The sequence below is a fragment of the Dipodomys spectabilis genome, unplaced genomic scaffold (assembly GCF_019054845.1).
Source record: "Dipodomys spectabilis isolate Male_0828 unplaced genomic scaffold, ASM1905484v1 ptg000018l, whole genome shotgun sequence".
Classification (NCBI taxonomy): Eukaryota; Metazoa; Chordata; class Mammalia; order Rodentia; family Heteromyidae; genus Dipodomys; species Dipodomys spectabilis.
Window position 1 is genome coordinate 8184334 of NW_024870695.1, and position 22033 is coordinate 8206366.

At 46.6% G+C, this 22033-nt stretch overlaps 2 protein-coding genes across 2 annotated transcripts; one reads left to right on the forward strand and one right to left on the reverse strand.

Moving 5' to 3' along the window:
* Positions 1 to 346: 346 nt before the first annotated feature.
* Positions 347 to 11763, reverse strand: Ptges3l (prostaglandin E synthase 3 like). Its single transcript, XM_042673621.1, has 7 exons — positions 11345 to 11763; positions 10611 to 10724; positions 10468 to 10534; positions 10259 to 10357; positions 7873 to 7962; positions 4422 to 4475; positions 347 to 691 (listed from the first exon to the last, which is right to left on the reverse strand). The coding sequence occupies exons 1-7, from the start codon at positions 11350 to 11352 to the stop codon at positions 656 to 658; spliced, it is 468 nt and encodes a 155-aa protein (XP_042529555.1). The 5' UTR covers positions 11353 to 11763; the 3' UTR covers positions 347 to 655.
* Positions 11764 to 11910: 147 nt separating this feature from the next.
* On the forward strand, positions 11911 to 22033 carry Rundc1 (RUN domain containing 1). The gene is made up of 5 exons (XM_042673680.1): positions 11911 to 12473; positions 18359 to 18517; positions 19907 to 20105; positions 20675 to 20794; positions 21110 to 22033. Exons 1-5 carry the CDS (start codon positions 11973 to 11975, stop codon positions 21973 to 21975), a joined length of 1845 nt encoding a protein of 614 aa, XP_042529614.1. The 5' UTR covers positions 11911 to 11972; the 3' UTR covers positions 21976 to 22033.

A 22033-nucleotide genomic window follows, 5' to 3' on the forward strand; every position in this document is an offset into this window, starting at 1 on the left:
TGTAACCCCTCTGTACAGTATTTTCACAATTAAAAAAAAAAAATCAAACCTCAGTACATGGGCCAAATAGGACACTGACAAAACTACTTCTGTAAATATCAGCCAATCATGTGGCTTGTGTGGAAATCCCCTAAACATATTTGTTCAATACTATAAAAGCTGTGCTGATTTTGTGCTCGGGGCCTCTTAGCATCACCGGTTGCGGAGTGCGCAGAGGACCAAGCTTGAGGCTTGCAATAAACGACTCTTTTTGCCTGTTACATTGGTCTTGGTCTCTGGGAGTCTCTCTGGGGTCTCGGGTTTGAGCTTAACAGAAACAGAACAGTTTCTAGAAATTTATTATAGTCTATTTCTTCCTTGGCTTTTGCTCTGCCAAATGTACACCATATTTAAATAATCAGACCAAACACAGAAATTCTAAGTCAATAAATAGGAAGCTACTCTTCTCTCCTCAACTATTCTGATGCAACATCAAACTCAAGTGCCTAGCAAGAACACATAAAACACACAAAGGACCCTCAACAGAGAAATTTTACCAAAGTTCAGAGATCTCTGAAGCCTTTGGAACACAAGATACCTGACTAAAGTACAGGCCATGGCTTTTTAGAGAAACAGAAGGTAGCCACCCCCTCCCCCAGATCTGCTCTCACAAAAGTTAATTACTTGCTGCATCCGCACTGTCAGAATCATCCTGTGGGAAAAAGAAAAAAGCATCTGTAGTTTATAGAGAGTAAGTATTTGTGTTGATAAATGTTGCTTATTCTTTCTCCTCTCTTGGTTTCCTGGTTATAAGTATAAACCACAATTCTTTTTTTTGGGGGGGGGAGGTCCGGTCATGGGGCCTGAACTCTGGGCCTGGACGCTGTCCCTCAGCTCTTCAGCTCAAGGCTAGCGCTCTACCACTTGAGCCACAGCGCCACTTCCGGCTTTCTTCTTTTTGCTTATGTGGTGCTGAGGAATCGAACCCAGGGCCTCATGCATACAAGGCAAGCACTCTACCACTGAGCTACCTTCCCAGCCCTAAACTACAATTCTTAGGGTGCTTTAAAAAACCTAGAGCCAGCCTAGGGTGCTAGTGTATCATGCCTGTAATCCTAGCTACTCAGGAGGCTGAGATCTGAGAATTGCAGTTCAAAGCTAGCCTGGGCAGGGAAGTCAATAAGACTCTTATCTCCAATAAACCATCAGAAAACCAGAAGTGGCACTGTGGCTCAAGTGGTAGACTGCTTGCCTTGAGCTAAAGAGCTAGGGGACAGTGCTCAAGGCCCAGAGTTCAAGCCCCATGGCTGACAAATAAAACAAAAAAACCTAGAGATTCTGGGACTTGAATTCAAGACCTGGTGCTAACCCTGAGCTTTTTTTTTTTTTTTCTTTTTTCCTTTTTTCTCTCTCAAAGCTAGCACTCTGCCACTTGAGTATAAGCTCTACTTCTGGCTTTTTGGTGGTTAACTGGAGATAAGAGTCTCATAGAGGGCTGGGAAGGTGGCTCAGTGGTAGAGCGCTTGCCTTGCATGCCTGAGGCCCTGGGTTTGATTCCTCAGCACCACATAAGCAAAAAGAAAAAAGCTGGAAGTGGTGCTGTGGCCTAAGTGGTAGAGCGCTAGCCTTGAGCTGAAGAGCTGAGGGACAGCGCCCAGGCCCAGAGCTCAGGCCCCACGACAGGACCCCAAAAAAAAAAAAAAGAGTCTCATAGAGGGCCTGGGAAGGTGGCTCAAAGGTAGAGTGCTTGCTTTGTATGCATGAGGCCCTAGGTTCAATTCCTCAGTACCACATAAGCAGAAAATGCCAGAAGTGGCACTATGGCTTAATTGATAGAGCACTAGCCTTGAGCTGAAGAGCTGAGGGGCAGCGCCCATGCCCAGAGTTTGGGCCCCATGACTGACAAAAAAAAAAAAAGTCTCATGGATTTTTTTCATGCCCAGCCTGGCTTAGAACCATGATCCTCAGATATTAGCCTCCTGAGTAGCTAGGATTATAGATATGAGCCACCAGCAGGATAATAAAAACAAATCACTGGCACTCAATAAATAGTACTTTATTAAAGGCAGAAAATAATTTTAAAGGAGTGGTGGGGGGAGGATGGGAAGGAATGGGAAGGGGAAACAAAGGAGGAGGCTACAATGCTTGATAAGAAATGTACTCATTGGCTGGGCGCTGGTGGCTCACGCCTGTAATCCTAGCTACTCAGGAGGCTGAGATCTGAGGATCGCGGTTCAAAGCCAGCCCGGGCAGGAGAGACTGTGAGACTCCTATCTCCAATAAACCACCAGAAAACCGGAAGTGGCGCTGTAGCTCAAGTGTAGAGCGCTCGCCTTGAGCTGAAGAGCTGAGGGACAGCACCCAGGCCCAGAGTTCAAGCCCCACGACCGACAAAAAAAAAAAAAAAAAAAAAAAGAAATGTACTCATTATCTTGCCCATGTAATTGTAACCCCTCTGTACAGTATATTCACAATAAAAAAAAATAAAAATTTAAAAAAGAAAATAATTTAAAAAATAAAGGGCTGGGAAGGTGGCTCAGTGGTAGAGTACTTGCATGCATGAGGCCCTGGGTTCGATTCCTCAGTACCACATAAGCAAAAAGAAAAAAAAGCCAGAAGTGGCGCTGTGGCTCAAGTGGTAGAGCACTAGCCTTGAGCTGAAAAGCTGAGGGACAGTGCCCAGGCCCAGAGTTCAGGCCCCACGACTGAACCCAAAAAAAATAAAAAAATAAAAATAAATAAAGGAAGATGGAAGAAGTATCCTGCTTTAGTGAACATTTGACAGCAGGTATCAAATTCAAACCTGATTAACATTCACTGAGAACTACTATGTACTAAAAACTGGGATACAGCTTTGTAGTAGTGTTTGGGTTTTACCCTTCTCTCCTTCCCTTCCTTCCTCTCTTTCCCTCCTTCCCTCTTGCCCTACTTCCTTTTCCCTTCCACAGGGTAGCAACGCTTTTCCATTGATGTATGTCCCCAGCTCTAGTGTATTTTTGTTTTTGTGCCAGTCCTGGAACTGGGATTCAAAACCTGGATGTTTCCCTTGAGCTTTTTGTTTAAGGCTGGCTCTCTACTATTTAAGTCACACTTCCACTTTCAGTTTTTTGGTGGTTAATTGGAGATAAGAGTCTCATGGAGGCTGGGAAGGTGGCTCAGTGGTAGAGCGCTTGCCTTGCATGCCTGAGGCCCTGGGTTCGATTCCTCAGCACCACATAAGCAAAAAGAAAAAAGCTGGAAGTGGCGCTGTGGCTCAAGTGGTAGAGCGCTAGCCTTGAGCTGAAGAGCTGAGGGACAGCACCCAGTCCCAGAGTTCAGGCCCCACAACCAGACCTCCTCAAAAAAAAAGAGTCTCATGGACTTTACTGCCTGGACTGGCTTCAACAATGATCCTTACAACCTCCTGAGTAGCTAAGATTATAGGCATGAGTGTTTTGTGTGTGTGTGTGTGTGTGTGTGTGTGTGTGTGTGTGTGTGTGTGTCGGTCATAGGACTTGAACTCTGGGCCTGGGCACAGACCCTGAGTTCTTCAGCTCAAGGCTAGCACTCTACCACTTGAGCCACAGTACCACTTCTGGTTTTCTGGTGGTTAACTAGAAATAAGAGTCTCATGGACTTTCCTGCCTGGGCTGGCTTTGAACCACCATCCTCAGATCTTAGCCTCCTGAGTAGCTAGGATTACAGATGTGAGCCACTGGCACCCAGCTAATGTGTTATTTTTATTTTTTATTTTTATTTTTATTTCTTGGGTCCGGTTGTGGGGCCTGAACTCTGGGCCTGGGTGCTGTCCCTCAGCTCTTCAGCTCAGGGCTAGCGCTCTACCACTTGAGCCACAGCGCCACTTCCAGCTTTTTCTTTTTGCTTATGTGGTGCTGAGGAATCAAACCCAGGGCCTCAGGCATGCAAGGCAAGCGCTCTACCACTGAGCCAACTTCCCAGCCCCATAATGTGTTATTTTTAAAGACTAAAAAGAAACTGAATTTGGGTACATGTGGCTCATGCCTATAATCCTACCTACTTAGGAGGCTGAGATCTAAGAATCGAAATTCAATGCCAGCCCAGGCAGGAAAGTCCATGAGGCTCTTTAATTAACTAGGTAGAGTGTTAGCCTTGAGAGAAAGAGCTCAGGGACAGTGACAGGCCCTGAGTTCAAGCCCCATGACTGACAAAAAAGAAAAAAGAGACTGAGGGACAAGTGTGAGCAAGTGGCTCACACTTGTAGTTGTAGTTACTCAAAAGGCTGAGATCTGAGAACTGCAGTTCAAAGCCAGTCTAGGCAGATAAATCCTAGATATTCTTTTCTCCAATTAGCTAGAAAAAGGATTAGGTGGAGATGTGAGTGAAAAAGCCAACCAAGAGTATAAGGTCCTGAGGTCAAGTCCCCAATACTTGCACAACAAAAATAAAAGAAACTGAAGGGTTGAGGCAAAAGCATTACTTACATCTAGGTCATCCATGGCAGGAGGAGGTCTCTTGGTACTGACCTTCTGCAAAAGCTAATGGAAAGAGAAAATAGTCAAGAGAGAGGAGTAATAATAATAATAATAATACTCCCTCCCAACACAGATGGCTCAGACCTGTAATCCTAGCTACTCAGGAGCTTGACATTTGAGGACTGAGGTTTCCAAGCCAGCCTATGCAGTAAAGTCCATGAGACTCTTATCCTCAATTAACCAGGAAAAAAAAAAAGCCAGAAGTAGAGGTATGACCCAAATGGTAGAGCCCCAGCCTTGAGCAAAAGAGCTAAGGAACAGGACGAAAGCCCTGAATTCCAGCCCCAGTACCATCACACACACTAGAAAAAGAGAAAAGAAAAAAGAAAAAAAAAAGGAAAAGGGAAAAAAGGAGAGCAGAGATCTGCAAACTGATGGGCTGCCTGAGAAAGGTCCTGCCAGACACAGCCAGGCAACATTGCCATCTTCAAAGTCCCTAATATACCACTGGAATTAATTGGAAAAAAATAAACTGAACCTCTTCTTCTTCTTTTTTTTTTTAGTCATGGGACTTGAACTCTGGGCCTGGGTGCTGTCCCTGAACTCTTCAGCTCAAGGCAATTGCTCTACTACTTGAGCTACAGCGCCACTTCCAGTTTTCTGGTGGTTTATTGGAGATAAGAGTCTCATGGACTTTCCTGCCCGGGCTGGCTTTGAACTGTGATCCTCAGATCTCAGCCTCTCAGTAGCTAGAATTACAGGCATGAGCCACTGGCGCCCAGCTTTGAACCACTTCTTAGAAGGTAATTTAAAGCTGGGTACTGGTGGCTCATGCTACTCAGGAGGTAAAAACCTGAGAATCACGGTTCAGATCCAGCCTGGGCAGAATAATCCAAAGAATCCATCTCCAATTGTCTAGCAAAAAACTAGAAGTGGAGGCAAAGCTCAAAGTAGAGTGCTAACCATGAGTAAAAAAGCCACACATACACACAAAAGAGGTTCAGGGCTGGGAATGTGGCTCAGTGGTAGAGTGCTTGTCTCACATGCATAAAGCCCTGGATTCGATTCCTCGGTACCACATAAACAGAAAAAGCAGGAAGTAGTACTCTAGTTCCAGTAGTAGAGCACTAGCCTTGAGTAAAAAGATGCTCAGGGACAGTTCCCAGGCCCTGAGTTCAAGCCCCATGAAGGAGGAAATCTTGAGTTCTGGCATCCCCCCAAAAAAATAAATTAATTTAAACCACATGATGATGCATGCCTATAATCTGAGAACTCAAAAAGTTGATGCAAGCCAGGTGCCGGTGGCTCACGCCTGTAATCCTAGCTACTCAGGAGGCTGAGATCTGAGGATCTCGGTTCAAAGCCAGCCAGGGCAGAAAAGTCTGTGAGACTCTTATCTCCAATAAAGCACTAAAAAACTGGAAGTGGCACTGTGGCTCAAGTGGTAGAGTGCTAGCCTTGAGCTGAAGAAGAGCTCAGGGACAGTGCCCAGGCCTAGATTTCAAGCCCCAGGACCGACCAAAAAAAAAAAGGATTGAGGCAAGAATTCCTCAAATTCAAGACCAGCTCAGTTACATAGCAAGACCCTAATCTCAAAAAGGAAAGCCTCATGCCGGTGGCTCACACCTGTAATCCTAGCTACTCAGGAGGCTGAGATCTGAGGATTTTGGTTCAAAGCCAGCCTGGGCAGGAAAATCCGTGAGACTCTTATCTCCAATAAACCACTAGAAAACTGGAAGTGGCACTGTGGCTCAAGTGGTAGAGTGCTTGCCTTGAGCTGAAGAGCACAGGGACAGCGCCCAAGCCCAGAGTTCAAGCCCCAAGACCGACCAAAAAAAAAAAGAAAAAAAATCCAGGCACTGGTGGTTCATACCTGTAATCCTAGCTATTCAGGAGGCTGAGATCTAAGGATTGTGGTTCAAAGCAGCCCAAGCAGGGAAGGTTGTAAGACTCTTTTTTTTTTTTTTTTTTCTTTTTGCTTATGTGGTGCTGAGGAATCGAACCCAGGGCCTCAGGCATGCAAGGCAAGCGCTTTAACCACTGAGCCACCTTCTCAGCCCCGGTTGTGAGACTCTTATCTCCAATTAACCACCAGAAAATGGAAAGTGGAGCTGGGGCTCAAGTGGTAGGGCTCTAGCCTTGAGCTGAAGAGCTCAGTGTCTGCATCCAGGCCCAGAGTTCAAGCTCCACGACCAACAAAAATAAATAAATACACCCTCCTTATTAACCCAAATTTGGGGTTTCTTAGAGTGTTTTACTAGGGTTTGAACTCAGAGCTTCTCATCTGCTAGGTCAGTACTCTATCACTTATGTCATGTCTACAGCTCTGTTTTTGTAATTTGAATAAAAAGTGGCTAATAAGCTAGGCACTGGTGGCTCATGTCTGTAATCCTACTCAGGGGGCTGAAATCTGGGGATCATGGTTCAAAGCCAGCCAAAGCAGGAAAGTCCATGAGCCTCTTATCTCTAATTAACCACCTAAAGACCAGAAGTAGAGCTGTGGTTCAAAGTGGTAGAGTGGGGGCTGGGAAGGTGGCTCAGTGGTAGAGCGCTTGCCTTGCAAGCCTGAGGCCCTGGGCTCGATTCCTCAGCACCATATAAGCAAAAAGAAAAAAGCCGGAAGTGGCGCTGTGGCTCAAGTGGTAGAGCACTAGCCTTGCGCTGAAGAGCTGAGGGACAGCACCCAGGCCCAGAGTTCAGGCCCCACGACTGGACCCAAAAAACAAAAAACAAAGTGGTAGAGTGCTAGCTAGCCCTGGGCAAAAAAAAAAAAAAAAAAAAAAAAAAAATTACTTAGGGTCATATCCTGAGTAAAATTACTCAGGGTCAGCAAATCCCATGAGCCCCCTCACTCCAAAAAAACTAATATTCTGAAACCAAATGACACATGACAGGGGTTATACAATTTATTTGTAACTAATGACTTATTTTATATGAATTTTTATTTCTGGTCATGGGGCCTGAACTCTGGGCCTGAGCGCTGTCCCTCAGCTCTTCAGCTTAAGGCTTGCACTCTACTACTTGAGCCACAGTGCTACTTCCAGCTTTTTCTGCTTATGTGATGCTGAGGAATCGAACCCAGGACCTCATGCATGCAAGGCAAGCACTCTACCACTAAGCCACCTTCCCAGCCCTAAATGAATTTTTTACTGTCCCAAGTATTCATTGCTAAGAGTTCCATGAAAAGCTGGTAGCCAGTGGCTCCTGCCTATAATCCTAGCTACTCAGGAGGCTGAGGATCAAGATTTGAATCCAGCCTGAGCAAGAAGTTCTGTGAGGCTCATCTCCAATAAACTACTCAAAAAAGCCGAAGTGCTGTGGCTCAAGTGGTAGAACGCTAGCCTTGAGCTGAAGAGCTCAGGGACAGCACCCAGGCCCAGAGTTCAAGACCCACAACAACAACAAAAAATAATAATAATGAATTACCAAGATGGGCAACAGATGGTGATGTATCTCTTACCTCTGCATAATGTTCCACCTGAGCCAGCTCCACCTCTTCATCCCCTTCCCAGTCTCTCCAGTTATCGTAGTCCACAGACAGCCACACTGGCTGTTAGGGGAAGCAGAGCATCATGGGTAAAAAAAATAGAAACAAGAGTATATAGAAGTGCACGCTTGGGAGAAAGAGAATCAATAGGGTAAAGATCTATAGCACCCTCTTGACCAACCCCTTTCCCCTTTGCCACTTCATCATCACATCCACAAATATTTACTAGGAATCTATTAGGCACCAAACATAATGCTAGTAATAAGAGGGTCTTGAAACACAGAAGTCTTCCCTCTAAGTGCAGATTGACTATAGGACAACTGTACCTGCAAAAACAACTATCACAGAGCATTGTTACAGTCAACCAAACAAGAAATTCAAACTGCACTTCCTACTCCAGGGAATGCAAGCCTTTGAGACCCTTGTCCCAAAGTTCCCATATTCATTCAGGGAAGACATTATTCATGCATTTATTTAACAAATGATTTTTTTTTTTGAGAGGGAGGGGGTTTTGTCAGTACTGGGCTTGAACTCAAGGCCTTGTGCTCTAACTAGAACTTTCTGCTCAAGGGTGGCACTATACTAAACCTCTAATTCTTACATTTTCGTGGTTATTTGGAGATAAGAAGCTCACTGATTTTCTGTCTGTGCAAGGTTGGTTTTTTTCCCCCAGTCCTGGGGCTTAAACTCAGGGCCTGGGCACTGGCACTGACCCCCAGCTTCTTTTGCTCAAGGCTAGCATCCTACCACTTGAGCCACAGTGCCACTTTCAGCTTTTTCTGTTTATGTGGTAATGAGAGATTGAATCCAGGGCTTCATGCATGCGAGGCAAGCACTCTACCACTAAGCCACATTCCCAGCCCTCTGGGCTAGTTTTGAACCAGGATCTTCAGATCTCAGCCCCCTGAGTGGCTAGGATTATAGGTATGAGGCACCAGCACTGTTCAGCAAATCCAGCAACTAATTAAAATTTGCAAATGTTATTGTGACTGTGGAAAGACTGGTCAACAAAAGTTGACCTGCAGGTGTTTAACTTTCTTTAGGGAGAGGAAGTCACTAGAAGGCCTTTTGTTTTGTGTGTGTGTGTGTGTGTGTGTGTGTGTGTGTGTGTGTGCTGGTCCTGGGGCTTGAACTTTGGGTCTTGCCTCTGTCCCTGAGCTTTTATGCTCAAGCCTGGTGCTATACCATTTGAGCCACAGATCCACTTCTGACTTTTTGCTGGTTCATTGGCAATAAGAAGCTCACAGGGGCTGGGAAGGTGGCTCAGTGGTAGAGCGCTTGCCTTGAATGCCTGAGGCCCTGTGTTCGATTCCTCAGCACCACATAAGCAAAAAGAAAAAAGCCGGAAGTGGTGCTGTGGCTCAAGTGGTAGAGCGCTAGCCTTGAGCTGAAGAGCAAAGGGACAGCACCCAGGCCCAGAGTTCAGGCCCCACGACCGGACCCCCCCCCCCCCCAAAAAAAAAGAAGCTCACAGACTTTCCTGCCCAGGCTGGCTTTGAACCTCAATTCTCAGATCTCAGCCTCCTGAGTAGCTATGATTACAGGTTTGAGACACCTGTGCCCAGCTTAGAAGGCCTTCAGTAGAAGAAAAACAAAGTAAATGTGTGTTTTAGACAGACCATGCTGGGGTTAATGCAGAGTAACTGAAAATGGGGCAGAAAATATACAACAAACCTCTCAACAAAGTTGAATAGTCATGCCAGCACTCAGGAAGCTGAGGCAGAAAGATGTGAGTATGAGGCCAGGATAGGTTACATAACCAACTGTCTCAAAAACAAAACAAATGAATCAAAACAGTGTGGTATCTATACACAATGGAATTTTACACAGCCATTACAAAGAATAATATTATGTCATTTTCAGGGAAATGGATGGATACACAACAAATCACGTTAAGTGAGGTAAGCCAAACTCAGAGAGACAGAAGCACATGTTTTCTCTTCTATCAGAAAGCTAGATCTAAAATACACTGGGACATGATAAATTATACAGGACTTGAGGCATTCATACACAGTGAGAACAAAGGACAATCACTCTTAGGAGAGGAACACAAGGGCACAATAAAGGCTCAGTGCCTCTGTGTGTCTGACTATATAGAATAGTGTTTATCAAAATGAATTCCAGGAAATGGAAAGAGGCAGCTTTTTTCCTTTTTTTTTTATCTGGTTTATTCATTTGTCTGTCTTTGGAGTGTTAGGGTGAACACAGAAATGGAGGGACAAAGAGTGAACAAATGCAGCACTGGTACTCACTGGACACTGTTGAAAATAAACTGGCAGGGATGGGAGGGAAAGTCTAACCCAATGCCTGAGTACATACATAGAAACAAGAAGAAGCAAGCCACTCCCCACGTACTCACCTTGATATCCTCCTTAGTGAGCCGTGGCCAGGCCACCTTCTCCTTCCATTTCCTCACAAAGCAAGTGATAGAGCGGCCAGAGCGCTTATCCTGGGAGTCCTGCCAGATACAGAATTTCATTCTTAGAGTCTGAGTTTTAGAATGAATCTCCAGTTTCCCTAGGCAGCCTTTTCATCCAGGCACTAATTACTGTTGGTGTCCACCCTCACCTTGGAGTTCACCTTGGCATAGAACTCAATCTCATTGTACAACTCCACTCCATCACCATTCTTGCAGCTGAGGAGACAATGAAGTTGAGAAGATGCAGAAAACTGATAGGAAAAGTCAGATCCTTTGGAGGGGAAGATGTTACCTGAACACAATGCGGTGGTCCTCCAGGAGCACGCGGACATCAGTGCTGTCCTCAACACAAAACTCCATGAACACATACTTGGGCCTGTCATACCACAGGGTCTTGGCGTGCTGTCTGAAGGGGAGTGGAGATAGAGCTTCACAGGAGTAAGCAAGGGGAAACTGAGGGCAGTTGGGAGGGGTAGGGAAAGGGGACAACAAAGGGGTTTGGGGTGGTACTATAGGATTTTTTCTGGGGGGGGGGTCAGGTGTGGGGCCTGAACTCTGGGGCCTGGACATTGTTCCTCAGCTCTTCAGCTCGAGGCTAGCACTCTACCACTTGAGCCATAGCACCACTTTCCGGCTTTTTCTGCTTATGTGGTGTAGAGGAATCGAACCCAGGGCTGCATGCATTCAAGGCAAACACTCTACCACTGAGCCACCTTCCCAGCCCTGGGTGGTACTAAGTCTTGTCAAAGTGGAGCTAAATAAAAGAAAAAAAGAATAGGAGAGGAATGGGTGTACTTGGTGAGGTTGAAACCTGGGAAGAATCAAGAAAATGCTAGACTAGGCAAGTTGGGAACTTAAGAGGAACGTTCTTGTTACACTACACCACCACCCCACAGAGACCTGGGATCTTGGGATCCCACAGAATTCAGGGTTCCTATGAGCCCTGGGACAAATCTTGGTACAGGGAATCTCCAGGGAAAAGGGCAGGGAGAGAGGTCGGGTACTACGGGCCCTCCGGAAACTTACTGTGCCATAGCGACTCCAGCTGCCCAGTGGATTTTCTAGTCTCAGGCGAGGGACTCTATCTTTAGATCCTGGAGACGCCCCCAACAGCTGTCTCTCCTTGTATGGTCAGGGTAATGGTTGAGGGGAAAGGAAACGCGGCTGGCGTTCTAAGCGCCAGAGGGACCCTGAGAAAGCTGAATCCCTCAGCCTTTCACTTCTCGGGGTCTCCATAAATACAGAGATTAGGAAGAGACTAGCCACCAGCTAGTACAGCTCTCATTGACCCTATACACAGGAAATCATTTGTCTTCGCCCTCATTCACCTCCTTCTCCCACGCTTGGCACTTTATGTCAATTTACAATAGATGCATTAAATATATGTACATATATATATATATATATATATATATATTAAAACCGACTGGCGCAAACGAAATCCTCCCGGTTGTTCCCAGATCGTGAAGCTGCAAGTCCCGCCCGCTGCCCCGCCCGCTGCCCCGCCCGCTGCCCCGCCCGCTGCCCCGCCCGCTGCCCCGCCCGCTGCCCCGCCCGCTGCCCCGCCCGCTGCCCCGCCCCGGCTTCTCGGCCTTGGCGCCGTTGCCATGGCAGCAAAGGGGCGCGGCTGACGTGCGCCGGCGTTTCCGGAAAGATGGCGGCTGTGGAAGCAGCTGTGGAACCGGTAACAGTGGTGGCGAAAACAGGGCCGAAGACGAAGGACGAAGAGGAGGAGGAGGAAGATGAGTCGCTGCCACCTTGCGAGGCGGTGCGCTGGGCCCCGGTGGGGGCGGTGGCGGAGGCTGGGCCTGGGGCGGCTGCGTTTTCGGAAGAAACCGTTGCGGAAGATCCGGTCGCGACCGCGGGATCCCCTCCGGATTCGCCCAGCCAGACGCTGCGGCGGCTGCGGGCCGAGCGGCGGCGGCTGGACTCGGCTCTGCTCGCGCTGTCCTCTCACTTCGCGCAGGTGCAGTTCCGCCTGCGCCAGGTGGTGCGCGGGGCGCCGGCAGAGCAGCAGCGCCTCCTGCGCGAGCTGGAAGACTTCGCCTTCCGCGGCTGCCCTCACGTCCTGGGTTACGAGGGGCCTGACGACCCCGCGGGCGAGGAGGACGACGGGCTGCGGGGGTACCGGCCGCGGCTGCGGGGCGAGAACCAGGTGAGTGGCTGAAGCTGCCCTCCCCGCTCCCCCCCGTTAGGAATAGGGCCTAAGAGATGGGACTTCGTGGCGCGGTGAAGAAAGGAGGAGGAAATGGTGAGACTCGGACCTACCCGTCCATGGGTGTGGATACGTGGGCCCTGAGCGCGCTGGAGAGAGGGAACCGGGTACCAGGAGCAGTGCTGCCACTGTCTGACTGTCTGGCCCACACCTGATTAACGTACCCATCCTAAACAGTTGTGGCTATTGTTGTATGGGAGCTTGAACCCAATGACCTAGTTACTTCTGTTGATAGAGTACTCTGACCCCGAGGAGTGAAAAGAAAGTGAGTTCGAATTCACGGAGGTTGTAATTCCCGCGGTCTTCTGGCGTGTAGGCAGTTTTTTAAACCGTACATTGTCTTGTCTTGGTGAGAACTTTGGAGTGGGACAATCTAGTAAATTATTTTTCATTTTGTTATCTTTAAATAGGGGTTTCAATTGCACATGTCAGTTGATGCACCCTTTTGTAGTCAGTCACAAGAAACACAGCCCTTGATTGTATGAGCTAACTGACATTGGTGTGTTCAGAGTACTTCATCCTGATTAATATCTAGGTACTCTGATTGAGGTCCTCTGGTAATTGCCAAGATGGATTCGGCTGCCTGCCTTGAGAAGCAATGAAGTTATGTACACCCACAACCAGGGAATGGTTTCTTTACAAAGTGTTGAATCTCTGGAAAGTACACAGATGTAGGTAGCATGTGGAGATGTTGGGACACTGCCTTTTCCACCATTTTTTTTTTCCTTGTCTGTCAGGGCCTGGGCACTCAGGGCTAGCAATCTACCTTTTTTTTTTTGGGGGGGGGGGGTCGGTCATGTGGCCTGAATTCTGAGCCTGGGCCCTGTTCCTCAGCTCAGCTCAAGGCTAGCCACTCTACCACTACAGCCACAGCACCACTTCAGCTTTTTCTGCTTATGTGGTGCTGAGGAATTGAACCCCAGGCCTCATGCATGCAAGGCAAGAACTGTACCACTGAGCCACCTTCCCAGCCCCCCAATCTACCACTTTGAGCTCCAGTGCCACTTCCGGTTTTTCTGGTGTTGTCTCATGGACTTTCCTGCCTTGGCTGGCTTTGAATCATGATACTCAGATCTCAGCCTCCTGAGTAGTTAGGATTATAGGTGTGAGCCTCCAGTACCCTATTCTCTTTCACCTTTCTATCTTACAAGTTACAATCCACATATGACTTCCTTCCCACTCAAATTGGTTATGGCCAAGAACTTTTATCAGTAGCAGATAGTGATTTGTATATTTAAACCTGAGATCTTTCCACAATCCCAGGTGTGTTGTTCCACTCTTCTCTCCACATACCCCCAAGCTCCTTGACACAAAGAACAGCTTCCTCAAATTCCCAGACTTAAAGACAAGAAAAGATATAATTAACTCCTGAGAAAAGATACAAATAGGGCTGCAATGTGGCTTAGTGGTAGAGTGCTTGCCTAGCATGCATGAAGCCCTGAGTTCGGTTCCTCATTACCACATAAACAGAAAAACCAGAAGGAGTACTGTGTAGCTCAAGTGGTAAAGTGCTAGCTTTAAGCAAAAAGAAGCTCAGGGACAGTGCCCAGACCCTGGGTTCAAGCCCCAGCACTGGCAAAAAAAGAAAGAAAGAGAGAGAGAAAGAAAAGATACAAATAACTCCTAACCAGGTTTTCAGAGGTGAATAGCACCAAAGGTTCTCTGTGGATGTGGCACTGTCTTTTAATTGTGGGTTGTCACTTTCACAATATAACAAGTCAGGTGTGATGGCACAGAACGATAATCCCAGCACTCAGGAAGCTGAGGATCTCTTCCAGGCCAGCCTGGGCTATACTGTATAAGGAGACCCTGTCTCAAAGAATAAAAAAGATTAAAAAGTATTGTCTGATCTGTCTAATAAGCAGCTAGACTGTGGGGTGCAAACATTGACAGGATGGGAAATATTTTTTGAATCAAATTATTTCCTTCTTACCAGTTCTGGGTTTTTTTTGTTGTTGTTTTTATCTCAGCTCATACCAGGAATTATTTCTGTTATTTTCTGCCTTGTAATATAACTTACTGTTCTCTGCTACTAATTTGTTTGTCCACATTCCAGCAAATACCATATTGTAGGTACCACAGCAGGTGGCAGAGTTTGCAGACAGTCATTAAACCAAGTCTAGTTTATGGCTAGGTTCTTTCTTCCTTGGCTTCATAAAGTGAGGATGTGAGAGGAGCAAAGATTATTTTTCCTTGGTTCTTTCTCCTTGGGCTAGTTAAACTTCCTCCACTAGAGTTCATTATTTGGACTTTGTCACTGTACCTAATATAACTCAGTAACCTATGGCAAACATACTGAAATCTCCCCAGTGCCAAGTACAATGCTAGACATTGGGGATTCTTAGACAAGGCTCTTGCCCTTACGAGCTCATAGATTAGCAGAGACCAAATCCTAAGCAGACATTCTGATGTAACATGAGCTAGAATAGAAGCATCTACAAAATACAAAAGAATAATCCTAACTATTCAGGAGACAGAAACCTAAGGATCTCCATTTGAAACCCCCTGGCATAGATAAATTCTGGAGATTCTTACCTCCAGTTAGCCTACAAAAAGCCATCCTAGAACAAGAGGCCCTGAATTCAGACCCCAGTGCCAGCAGAAGTACAGAAGAAGAAATAATTTATTTATTTATTTTTGGGTCCAGTCGTGGGGCCTGAACTCTGGGCCTGGGCACTGTCCCTCAGCTCTTCAGCTCAAGGCTAGTACTCTACCACTTGAGCCACAGAGCCACTTCCGGCTTTTTTTTCTTTTTTTTGCTTATGTGGTGCTGAGGAATCGAACCATGCCTGAGGGCCTCAGGCATGCAAGGCAAGCGCTTTACCACTGAGCCACCTTCCCAGCCCAAAAATAATTTATTTTGCCTGGAAAAATCAGAGACCATCTTAAAGGAGAGCTAGACTATATATTAAGTGGGGAAAGGTACCTAGTTTTTTAAGAAAAAACAACCTCAAAGGATTGGAAACAAAAGTCCTAAGTTGATTTCATGTTGAACAAAGCTAAAGCAAGAGGATTGCATTTTAAATACTGGAACAAAAATTTAATTTGTTGTCTTTCATTTGTTCTCTCTCCTATCTTTCTCTTGGAGGTCTTGGTAAGTATCATTTTAAGGTTAAATTTAATACTTTATGGGTTTCTAGTGGAAAATGCAGACTTATACTTAAAATGAGTTACTGATTATGTATCTCTGTGTGGGTGGATATGTGTTGCATGTTTTTACTATTTTACTACATGTTACTATTGTTGTTTTGATTCAGGGTCTCACTGTGTACCTCAGGCCAGCCTTGAAACTCTGGGTCTTCATGCCTTAGCCTCCCAAGTGGTGGGATTATAGCATGTACCACCACACCTGGCTTGCTTATTGGTTTTTGATAGTAGGAAGAGCAAAAAAGAGTCAGATACCAGTGGCTCATGCCTGTAATCCTAGCTACTGAGGAGGCTGAGATCTGAGGATTGTGGTACAAAACTAGCCCAGGTAGGAATGCCTGTGAGACCTGTGTATCTGTGTTGGTCTGAGGGCTTGAACTCAGGGCCTGGGCACTGTCCCTGAGATTTTTTTGCTCAAAACTATTGTTCCACCATTTTGAGGCACAACACTATTTGTGCTTTTTGGTAGTTTATTGAAGATAAGAGTCTCATGGGCTTTTCTGCATGGGTTGGCTTTGAACCGAAGTCCTCAAATCTCAGCTTTGCGAATAGCTGGGATTATTAGGCATGAGTCACTGATGCCCAACATCATCCAACATCATTGATACTCTTTTTTTTTTTTTGGTCGGTTATGAGGTCTGAACTCTGGGCCTGGGCACTGTCCCTCAGCTCTTCAGCTCAAGGTGAGCTCTCTACCACTTCAGCCATAGCACCACTTCCAGCTTTTTCTTTTTTTTTTTTTTGTCGGTCGTGGGGCTTGAACTCTGGGCCTGGGCGCTGTCCCTCAGCTCTTCAGCTCAAGGCCAGCCCTCTACCACTTGAGCTACAGCGCCACTTCTGGTTTTCTGGCGGTTTATTGGAGATAGGAGTCTCTCGGTCTCTCCTGCCCGGGCTGGCTTTGAACCGCGATCCTCATATCTCAGCCTCCTGAGTAGCTAGGATTACAGGCGTGAGCCACCAGTGCCCGGCTTGTCCATGAGACTTTTATCTCTCAATCACAAAAAGTCAGAAGTGGAGCTGAGACTTAAGTTACCACTTGAGGGCTGGGAAGGTGGCTCAGTGGTAGAGTGCTTGCCTTGCATGCCTGAGGCCCTGGGTTCGATTCCTCAGCACCACATAAGCAAAAAGAAAAAAGCCGGAAGTGGCGCTGTGGCTCAAGTGGTAGAGCGCTAGCCTTGAGCTGAAGAGCTGAGGGACAGCACCCAGGCCCAGAGTTCAGACCCCACGACCGGACCCCCCCCAAAAAAACAAAACAAACAAACCACTTGAACACTAACATTGAGTACTAACCTTGAGCAAAAGAGTTCAGAGGGGGCAGGGAAAGTGGCTCAGTGGTAGAGGGCTTGCCTTGCATGCATGAGGCCCTGGGTTTGATTCCCTAGCACCACATAAGCAAAAAGGAAAAAAAGCCAGAAGTGGCACTGTGGCTCAAGTGGTAGAGGGCTAGCCTTGAGCTGAAGAGCTGAGGGACAGCGCCCAGGCCCAGAGTTCAGGCCCAGGACTGGACCAAAAAAAAAAAAACAGGGCTTGGAAGGTGTCCCAGTGTTAGAGCGCTTGCCTTGCATGCCTGAGGCCCTGGGTTCGATTCCTCAGCACCACATAAACAAAAAGAAGAAAGCCGGAGAAATTTATCAGACATTTAACACACACATACACATACACATTAACTTCCTGCCCCTTTTACTTGGCTTTTAGATATTTTCCATTGTCCTGACACTTGCATTTTATTGTTTTGACTTTTAGCCAAAATTTCTCTAAGAGGCTTTGATCTTTGATTGTGAATTTAAAGCTTCCTTTGTACCTTTTGTTTTTTTTTTTCTTTTGGGGGGGAATGGGGGTTGGTAGTAGGGCTTGAACTCTGAGCCTGGGCGCTGTCCCTGAGCTCTTCAGCTCAATGCAGGCACTCTACCACTTGAGCCACTGGGCCACTTCCAGTTTTCTGGTGGTTAATTTGAGATAAGAGTCTCACAGACTTTCCTGCCCAGGCTGCCTTTAAACTGCAGTCCTCAGATCTCAGCCTCCTGAGTAGCTAGGATTACAGGTGTGAGCCACTGGTGCTCGGCTCAGACATAAATTTCTTAAAGAAAACTTTACACATGTGCCAGGCACTTGTTGGTTGTTCAGACCTGTAATCCTAGTTACTTAGGAGCACCACCCATGAGTGAAAAAGCTAAGCAAGAGTGTAAGGCCCTGAGTTCAAATCCCAATAGTAGCACAATTAAAAAAAAACATATAAATTGCTCTGGATGAGCAGTTGTTTTGGCTTACACCTCTAATCCCAACATTTGCTGAGGCAAAAGGATTGTGAGTTCAAGACTTGCCTATGTTACACAGTGGGACTCTTTCATAGTAATTAAATAAAGAAGGCCTCATGCTCTCACTTGGCTTCTTAACTTAGGGCTGGTGTTCTACCATGTGAGACATGCTCCCAGTTAAAGCTTTTTACTGATTAATTGGAGAAAAGTCTCAAGGATTCTTCTTCCCTGGCAGGTTCTGAACTTTGGTTCTCATATTTTAGCCTTTGAAGTAGCTAAGATAATAGGCACAAGTCATCAGTAAACGGCTTCTTTTTTCTTTTGATAGTACTGGGGGTTGAACCTAGCCTTTTTCATGCTAGGTAAGTATTTTCTACTACTGAACTACGTGCACAGCTTGACCCACATATTTTCTCATGTTAGAGTGAGCAGGAAAAACAGGAGCGTCTGGAAACCCAAAGAGAGAAGCAGAAGGAACTGATCTTGCAGCTCAAGACCCAGCTAGATGATCTGGAAACATTTGCCTATCAGGAGGGCAGTTATGACTCCTTGCCACAATCCATGGTCTTGGAAAGACAGCGGGTAAGTAGACCTCAGATGCAGCTTCATCACTTGGCCAGGTTAACTTGTCCCTGTGTTCTGGGACAGTCTGACCCAGATCAGTTCTCCCATGAACTTTGTTGGGAATTCCTTCTGGTCCATATCATAGGGAGCTTTCACTATTATCTGGGGGAAAAAATCTTTATTCAAACATAGAAAACACAGATTATCCAGAATCCAAATTGTTCCGAATAATGTCACTTGAAAGTTTTGATTACATTTGACTTGATAGAGCTTTAGAATACAGCAAGAAAAGATTAGAAATTCCAAAAAAAGCCATGTGTATTCACTTGGAAGCTTCTAGAGAAACTAAATATGAGGATTTTGGATCATCAGCCTCTTTGGATTATTTGTACAGTTCTGATGAGTAAAAGTTGACTGACCTAGCCGGGCGTTGGTGGCTCACGCCTGTAATCCTAGCTACTCAGGAGGCTGAGATCTGAGGATCACGGTTCAAAGCCAGCCCGGGCAGGAAAGACCATGAGACTCCTATCTCCAATAAACCACCAGAAAACCGGAAGTGGCACTGTAGCTCAAGTGGTAGAGCGCTCGCCTTGAGCTGAAGAGCTGAGGGACAGCGCCCAGGCCCAGAGTTCAAGCCCCACGACTGACAAAAAAAAAAAAAAAAAAGTTGACTGACCTTATAAAAGAATTTTTTTTTTTTTTTGGTTGGTCATGGGGCTTAAATTCTGGGCCTGGGCCCTGTCCCTGCACTCTTCAGCTCAAGGCAAGCGCTCTACCGCTTGAGCCATAGTGCCACTTCCAGTTTTCAGTGGTTTATTGGATATAAGAGTCTCACAGACTTTCCTGCCCAGGCTAGCTTTGAACTGCGATCCTCAGATCTCAGCCTCCTGAGTAGCTAGGATTATAGGCGTGAGCCACCCCTCTCAGTTTATAAAAGAATTTTTACAGTGAGTGAGAAGACCACTTTTACCACAGGAACCGAAGATTCTTGTTCCTTTTTTTTTTTTTGGGGGGGGGGGTCCAGTCGTGGGGCCTGAACTCTGGGCCTGGGCACTGTCCCTCTGCTCTTCAGCTCAAGGCTAGCACTCTACCACTTGAGCCACAGCACCACTTCTGGCTTTTTTCTTTTTGCTTATGTGGTGCTGAGGAATCGAACCCAGGGCCTCAGGCATGCAAGGCAAGCGCTCTACCACTAAGCCACCTTCCTAGCCCTCTTGTAACTTTAAGAGAAGAAGGGGTTTTGTTTCCTTTCTTTGATGTGCAGTTGTATATCATTTTCTCACAAATATAGAGGTCTGTGTGATTTTTTTTTTCCTTCCCCATTTAAGGACAAAAATCTTGTTTAAATTCTCCTAATCCTCTTCTTGAGAATTCCAAAGAATACATTTACTGCTATGGTCTTGATAGGTGATCATAGATGAATTAATAAAGAAATTGGACATGAATCTGAATGAAGATATCAGTTCCCTGTCCACTGAAGAGCTTTGTCAACGTGTGGATGCAGCAGTGGCTCAAATTGTCAACCCAGCCCGAGTGAAAGAACAATTGGTTGAGCAACTGAAAACTCAGATTCGAGATCTTGAGATGTTCATCAGTTTCATCCAAGGTCAGAGGAGGGGATGGGAACACAAGTGGATGGATAAATAATTCTCTTCTGAATACTGATACCTAAAGATGCCAGTTCTCTCTCTCTCTCTCTCTTTTTTTTTTTTTTTTTTGGTCAGTCGTGGGGCCTGAACTCTGGGCCTGGGCATTGTCCCTCAGCTCTTCAGTTCAAGACTAGCACTCTACCACTTGAGCCACAGCTCCACTTCTGGCTTTTTTTTTTTTTGCTTATGTGGTGCTGAGGAATCGAACCCAGGGCCTCAGGCATGCAAGGCAAGCACTATACCACTGAGCCACCTTCCCAGCACCCCTATAAGGTTTTTTTTGGGGGGGGTCCGGTCGTGGGGCCTGAACTCTGGGCCTGGGCGCTGTCACTCAACTCTTCAGCTCAAGGCTAGCGCTCCACCACTTGAGCCATAGCGCCACTTCCGGCTTTTTTCTTTTTGCTTATGTGGTGCTGAGGAATCAAACCCAGGGCCTCAGGCATGCAAGGCAAGCACTCTACCACTGAGCTACCTTCCCAACCCCTATAAGTTTTTTTTAAGTATTCCTTTGTACTTGTGATTGTAGATGAAGTAGGAAGTCCCTTGCAGACAGGAGGTGGACAATGTGAGTGCAAAACTGATGGAAAGACAGGAAATGGCTCTACCAGCACAGGCAGTAATCGGATGCCTCCAGGAAACAGCAAAAGTAAGTAAAGCTTCCAGAATTGGCAAGTCTATACAGAAAGTAGATTAGTGTAGCCAGGTGTGGTGGCACATAACTGTAATCTCAGCACTTGGGAAGCTAAGGCACTTGAGAGTTCTGAGGTTGTTCTGGACTATATAGTTAGACCTTATATCAAAAGGAAAAAAAAAGTGGGGCACCAGTGGCTTATTCCTGTAATCCTAGCTACTTAGGAAGGTGAGATCCAGAGGATCATAGTTCAAAGCCAGCCTGTGACTTTTTCAGTGTACCTCTTTGTTATTATGGCCTCTTGCTGATAAATCATTGTCTTCTAAACAGTGAAGGCAGAAGATGTGAAGAGAGTCCGGGAGAGAGGGCTCCACCTGATGCGGCGAGCACTGGCTGTGCTCCAGATCTTTGCTGTTAGCCAGTTTGGTTGTACCACAGGCCAGATCCCTCAAACCCTGTGGCAAAGGGGCCAAGCAGACAGAGACTATGCTCCCTTACTGAAGAGGCTAGAGGTATCTGTAGACAGAGTGAAGCAGCTAGCCCTGAGACACCAGCCACACCACTGTGTCATCACTTCTGCCAACCTTCAAGATCTCTCTCTGGGAGGCAAGGACGAGCTGACCATGGTGGTACGGAAAGAGCTGACCATGGCTGTGAGAGACCTGCTGGCCCATGGACTGTATGCCTCCTCTCCTGGGATGAGCCTTGTCATGGCTCCCATTGCCTGCTTATTGCCATCCTTCTCCTCTGCCCCTGAGACCATGCACCCCTGGGAGCTCTTTGTAAAGTACTACCATGCTAAGAATGGTCGAGCTTATGTGGAATCCCCATCACAGAAGTTGTCCCAGTCCTTCGCCCTGCCTGTTACGGGTGGCACTGTTGTAACCCCCAAACAGAGCCTACTGACAGCCATCCACATGGTTCTGACAGAGCATGACCCTTTCAAGCGCAGTGCAGACTCTGAGCTGAAGGCCTTGGTGTGCATGGCACTGAATGAGCAACGTCTTGTGTCCTGGGTAAACCTTATCTGCAAGTCTGGGTCACTCATCGAGCCCCACTACCAGCCCTGGAGCTACATGGCCCACACAGGCTTTGAGAGTGCTCTCAACCTGCTCAGTCGCCTCAGCAGCCTCAAGTTCAGCCTCCCTGTAGACTTGGCTGTGCGCCAGCTTAAGAACATCAAAGATGCCTTTTGATGAGAATGTTCTGGCCTTCAACACCTTGCTTTGTAGGAAGAGGTGTGCTAGTGTTCTA